Source organism: Vicugna pacos, chromosome 10, assembly GCF_048564905.1.
Source record: "Vicugna pacos chromosome 10, VicPac4, whole genome shotgun sequence".
NCBI lineage: Eukaryota > Metazoa > Chordata > Mammalia > Artiodactyla > Camelidae > Vicugna > Vicugna pacos.
Window position 1 is genome coordinate 65,468,784 of NC_132996.1, and position 6,000 is coordinate 65,474,783.

At 55.7% G+C, this 6,000-nt stretch overlaps 1 protein-coding gene across 2 annotated transcripts in view; it reads left to right on the forward strand.

The window, feature by feature from the left end:
* Nucleotides 1-5,300, forward strand: part of CD6 (CD6 molecule) — a 38,479-nt gene extending 33,179 nt beyond the window's left edge. Inside the window, exons 9-13 of one of the 2 annotated variants that reach the window (XM_015248433.3) lie at nucleotides 852-974; nucleotides 2,770-2,841; nucleotides 3,065-3,319; nucleotides 3,621-3,719; nucleotides 4,249-5,300. In XM_015248433.3, coding sequence (XP_015103919.1) covers nucleotides 852-974; nucleotides 2,770-2,841; nucleotides 3,065-3,319; nucleotides 3,621-3,719; nucleotides 4,249-4,313 — 614 coding nt within the window. In that variant the 3' untranslated portion in view covers nucleotides 4,314-5,300. Of the gene's footprint in view, nucleotides 1-851; nucleotides 975-2,769; nucleotides 2,842-3,064; nucleotides 3,320-3,617; nucleotides 3,720-4,248 lie in introns of both variants that reach the window. The other variant, XM_072970850.1, reaches the window with a different exon arrangement.
* Nucleotides 5,301-6,000: the final 700 nt, after the last annotated feature.

A 6,000-nucleotide genomic window follows, 5' to 3' on the forward strand; every position in this document is an offset into this window, starting at 1 on the left:
GCCTTTTGAATTCCGGACCAAAACAGGCCCAGGGCATTTTGGACCTTGGTTCTCAAAAGAAAGCTCTGCTCTTCTAATCAGCCAGTGAGTTTGTAATATCACCGTCTCTTCCAACGGCCTGCCCAGTCAGCCTCCCTGCAAAGCCCCATCGACGTGATCCTGGAATATAATTTTATTTCATATTTTCCAAGTGAAACAAATGGAACCAGTCATCCATCTTTTACACCTCTTGAGATTCTTGTGAAGGAGTTCAAGTTTAATCAGGTCGCTTTATGAATATATTAGATCACCTTTATTTGAAAGTGTTCAATGACACAAAAACCAATACAAAACTCGGCCAGATATTATAAAGATTCTTTGCACCCAGGAGCCATATATTTGAGAAGAGAATCTGAACACGGAACCTAGCACAGCGGTAGGCCCAGGGCAGCCGCTCACTGAATATTATGGTCTAGAGTTAAGAACCACACTGTCTGTGTCTCAGGGCAATGTGAGAATCTCTCTGTGCCTCATCTCCTCAGCTGTAAAATGGGGACACTCATGTAGCTACCTCACAGAGTTGTTATGAGAACCAAATGAGATAATACTTGTAAATGTTAGAACAGTGCCTGGCATGTAGTGGCTGCTATGGAAGTGTTAAATAAATAAATACATGTTATTTTGTTCCCTGTGTTTGAAATGGATGGGGAATGCTTAGAAAACCCAGGTCCGGCGGTCTTGTACAAGATGGGCTGCCTGGTACTCTCCCTGCCCCAGTATCTCCGGTCCCCACCATCCACGCTCTCTGCTGCCTCTCTCTGCACCTTTCTGCCCACTGCCTTGCCATGCCCCCCACTCTGTTCTCTCCCCAGTTCCCAAGCTGCCCATCCAGGTCCAGGCCCTGCCCCCCGAAGACTCGAACTCCAGCTCGGACTCAGACTATGAGCACTATGACTTCAGCACCCAGCCTCCCGTGGCCCTGACCACCTTCTACAGTGAGTGCCCGGGCCCGGCCTCCTGAGGGCCCACCTGCCTGAACCAGGGAGAGGGTCCAGCCACCTGGGAGCCCTGCAGTGGGTTCCTCCCAGTGGTCCCTGCAGGACAAGGGCGGCACCTCCTAGACTGACTCTCAGTGGTCCTGCACGGAAGTTTTCAAGGTGCTTTGTGGCCCTGGAGACATCTCAATGTCCCGTGTCTCAAGGCACTTTCCCCTTGGACCGCCTTTCCTCCATGTTTGTCTGTGGCCATGCAGGTTTTTATTTTTTTTCTTAATTGAAGAATAGTCAGTTACAGTGCGTCGATTTCTGGTGGACGGCATGATGTTTCAGTCACACATATACATGCATATGTTCGTTTTCATATTCTTTTTCATTATAGATTACCACAGGGTACTGACTTTACTTCCCTGTGCCATAGAGAAGAAATCTGTTTTTTATCTATTTTATATATAGTAGTTAGTATTTCATGCAGGGTCTTAAAATCAGTCCCTTCACAGTCTCCTAAAAGTGGTTGCATCAGTGTAAGATTCTAGGGACTCCAGCTCCGATGGCTTCTCGCACGCTCACACCCACTTTGTGTCCCGTCCTGTCCCATCCACCTCACCTCCTCCCCCACCTCCACCGTGAGCCCAGCCCACACCTCTTAGCCAGCTCCTCCAGCTCTGCTCTCTGCCTGCTGGGGATATAGGACCAGGAAAGTCAATGCCTTAGGCAGGGCCGGGGAGGTCGAGCCAGAGCAGAGAATCTCAAGTCTATTGTGGAATCCCTTGGGATCTCATCAAAACTTCCCTGAGCCCCACCCAGGACCTACCTTATTAGCTAGGATGAGAGTTTAGCTGTGTGTCACTCCAAGTGACAGTGTCTGGAGAAGTTGGAGGGGACACAGGCTCCTTTTTCCTACTCTGCAGTCCTAAGGTGTTGTCCTGTCCACGTGGTCCAGAATGGTTCACCATCATGTCCGCATTCTAGGCAGCACCCGCCAGAACATAAACCCACAGCTGCAAGAGAGGCACAGAGATGAAGCCTCTGTCCTGGGCAGCTGTGTGTCCAGATGAAGGCCAGAGGTCTCCTCCTACAGGGGGAGAGCGGATGTGGGGACAGCAGCCATCTGATCCAGGGCCTCTGGGGCCCGTATGGATGCTTCTACTCTGTGGGGCCGTGGACCAGCATTTGGGAGTCACAGAAATGAGATTAGAACCTGAGATTTTGAGCCCAGGCATGTAACATGCAAGACTAAGAGTCCAAAATCCTATGACACTGAGACTCAAAGTCAGCAGTCCCAGGTTTGGAAGAGCAGAATTCCAGATTCCAGACACTCAAGTCCTTAAAACACTTTGAATCTGCATCTCTCTGACTCTGAAATGGAGGTACCGCAGAGCCCGGGATGCAAAGACTCCAGACCCTCGGCTTCCCCTCTGGGATGTCTCCTCAAGCGGCAACATCTGCCCTTTTCCTGATGCCCGGGCACAAGGAGAGAACCCAGGACTCTTAATATTTCCTTAAGTAGCAGTAGAGGCAGCTGCAGGCGGGCAGGCACAGGGCACTAGGTTCTCCAGCCAGAAGTAGCCTTCCTGGTTCTGCTTTCAGACTGAGGTTCAGAGTCTGCCTGGGCTAGGACGTGAGCCCAGGATCTGATGAAAACCCCCTCTGTACACCAGGGTTGTCCTCCCACCCTGTTCAGCCTCAGGGGCACCCTCCTGAGTCCCACAAAACACCAGCCTCTGCCCCAGCATCCCAGGCAAGGAAGCAGAACCATCTCTACCTCCTCCCTCACCACCACCTCTGCTTGTAGATTCCCAGCGGTACCGCTTCACAGACGAGGAGGTCCAGCAGAACAGGTTCCAGATGCCCCCCCTGGAGGAAGGTGAGTCAGGGTAGGGAGGGATGTTGAGGGGATGATTAGGATGCCAGCTCTGCCTCCAGACTCAGCAGCTCACCCACCCTCAGAAGCATCAGCACAACCTTCCTCCACAGCTCCTTTCTGACTTTAACAATTCCCATCGGCAGTAAGTTCTTCCTCAAGTCTAATTTAAAGCCCTCTTGCTGCATGGCTTCTACTTTATCACCATTCTCTCTTTCGGGCCCAGGATTTGAAGAGATGCACACCTCCCAGGTCTCACCTGCCAACCCTGAACACTGCATTGCAGAAGCCCCCTCTCTGGGCCCTCAGCACCACCCAAGGAACAGTAGCCACTCCAGCACATCCTCAGGGGAGGAGTACTGCAATAGCCCCAGCAGCAGGCTACCTCCGTGGGACTCTCGGGTGTTTCCTTCAGAGAGGAACCCCCTCCTGGAGCAGCCCCCGAACTTGGAGCTGGCAGGCTCACAGGCGACTTTTTCAGGTAAGGTGGGCCCAGGAGGACTGTGTGCCTGCTCCAACCTCCCATCCTGTAGCCAATCTGCCTGGAGGAAGCGTAAAGCTGGGAGCCCCAAGCCAGGCTGAGTTCAGAATTCTAGTCCCACCTCCACAGCCACTTGCTGTGTGACCTTGGACAAATCTCCTCCCCTCTCTGGGCCTTCACTTCCCCAGTGGTCAAGGGGAGGACTTGACTTGACTTAAGTCTGGAGGGCCTCCCAGCCCTGGCATTTTGGGAACTGACTGTCTCCTGGCAGAGGGTGACTGGCTCTGGGGGTTTCCAGCAGGGCCCCAGCCTGATGACAGCTCCAGCACCTCCTCCGGGGAGTGGTACCAGAACTTCCAACCGCCGCCCCAGCCCCCTACTGAGCAGTTTGGATGTCCAGGTGCCAGTGGCAGGGGAGGGGGTCTTGGGAAGGGACACAGAGAGGGACTGGAAGGTGGATGAGTAGGGCAGCCTGGATACATCAACACGTCAACTCAAGGGGAAAAGAAAAGAGGTAAAAGGTGTGGTCTGAGGGGGACCTGGTTGGTTTTTTGTTTGTTTGTTTTTGAGGAGATAGGGAAAATAGATGTGGTTGGGACAGAGATTCAAAAAAAGTGCCTTGAGAGGAAGTGAGCTCCCCATTAGGGGAGGCATTCAAGGAGAGGCAGCCAGATAGCCCCTTGGGGGAGGTTGTAGTGGCAGAGGGGCTCCAGCCCTCAGGGACTACAGCCCTGAACTACACAGATAAGGTTGTGCCCTCAGGACTGACATTCTAGCAAGGGAATGGCCTTGAACAAGGTGATAAGATGAAGATGGTCTCACACAGCACCACAGGGAGAGGGATGTGGACCCAGATCCTCCCAGCTCTGTCCCCGCTCAGCAGGGGCAATGCTGGACCTCTCTCTGACCAGAGTGTCCTGGCCGCACAGGGTCCCACAATCCCCAGTCTGACTGCTCCTCCTCCGAAGACTATGATGACATCGGAGCAGCCTAGCCTGGGCCCTGCCAGGCTCTGTGCACTCCCTCTCTCCGGACTCCTGCTCTGCCTGTGCCCCCTGCCCCAGCCCCGTCTGCCCAGATCATCCCTCAGGGGCTGAGAGTCCTTCCCTGGAGACACGAGAGGAAAGTCCACACCTTGTACGCTCAGCCTCCATCGACAGCCTGCAGCACAGCCCTCTCCCGGGCCCAGGCGGCAGCCCCTGGCCGGAGGGGCTGCCTCTGAAGGGTGGAGAGCTCTGCCTCAGGAACTAACAAGGATCTGGGCCACTTCCCGGCAGGCCGCGTGGAGGGGTTGGACTGGAAGATTCCTGAGGCCCCTTCCAACCCTCGGGTGTCTGGGGCTTTGGTTCCCTTCACCTCTGACAGCTCAGGGCCCAGAGGTCCCAGGAGGGGCGGGGAGGCCCGTGGTGCAGGGGCTGCTGGGCTGCTGTGGCTCTGACAGGTAGGGGCTGGGGCTGGGGGGCCGCCCGCTGGCCAGGCTTTGCTCAGTGGTAACTGCACCCGGCAGGGAGTCCGGCCTTCCTGGGCTCAGCCGGCTGACGGTGAGCAGGACGACTGCCCTTTCCCCGCCCCGACCTCCTGGAGCGGGGACCTGAGGGCAGCCCTACCTCTAGAGACCCTCGGAGCCCACAGGGGGCACAGCCCTGTTCTGCAGTGACCGTCCCTGGACAGCAGATCCTTATTCTGAGCTTCGTACGGTTTACAAAGATGGTCCCATCCAGACCATCCAACCCACAGATTCAGAGTGGGGTCCAGTCTCCGTGGCGGCTGAAGCACAGAGCTGTCTTCCAGGAGGGGCCCCAAGTCCCCATCTGTCTGGTTGGATTGACGGGAGCCTCCCCGGTGAATACATAAGTATCAATGTCACTCCTAGAGCCGTAAACGTGTCCAGGCAGCCTCCAGAGAGAGGCCCGAGGGCCCAGGGCCGGCTTCTGGTGTCCTGCTCTGAGTGTCTCGAAATTAAACTAATTGCTGAATGAAACTGGGGTGTGGCGAGATAAGTCTTTGAACTCAGAGAACCCAGGCTCTGCTTGTGTGCGTGCGCAAGTTGTGTGGGAGCAGCTCTAACCATCGAGGTGGAAATGTCAGGACAAATTGAAAACCTACTGTGACCCGGCTATGTGACAGCTGCTGGGGATGCAGGCAAAAGACGACACGGGGCCTGTCCTCCCAGAGGAGATGGACAGACGCCTGTGAGTTCAGCACCGCCCCCTCCCTGATCTGCCCACCAGCCCTGGCTCAGTGGGCCCAGGGTTGCTGCACTAGATGTTTTGACCTGGGCCTCCTAACACTTCCGAGATGGGCAGGGGGAATGGATTTTATGCTCAGAGCCGCCTGGCAAAGGCACTGATCCCAGGCCCAGGAGGAGCTGGTGATGAGGCTGAGGGATACGGAGGGGAATGTGGAGTGGATCTTAGAGATGAACCCTCCCCTGGCTCAGAGGCTGGAGTTTTCACCCAGCTGCAATGCTGAGGAGCAGCACTGCCTGTGGGAAGGGGGCTGGGGGTCAGGCTCCCTCTGAGCCCTCCCAGGGCAGGGGGTGGTGGAGGAGGCTGCTCCGTGGATCCTGCCCTGAGGGGCTGAGCCTGGCGGCCTTCCTTCACCTGTCCCAGAGGTGCGGAGAAAGCCGCCACTTCCCAGGGCAACCGTCAGAGGATGTGGTTGCTGTAGTGACGGGCCCC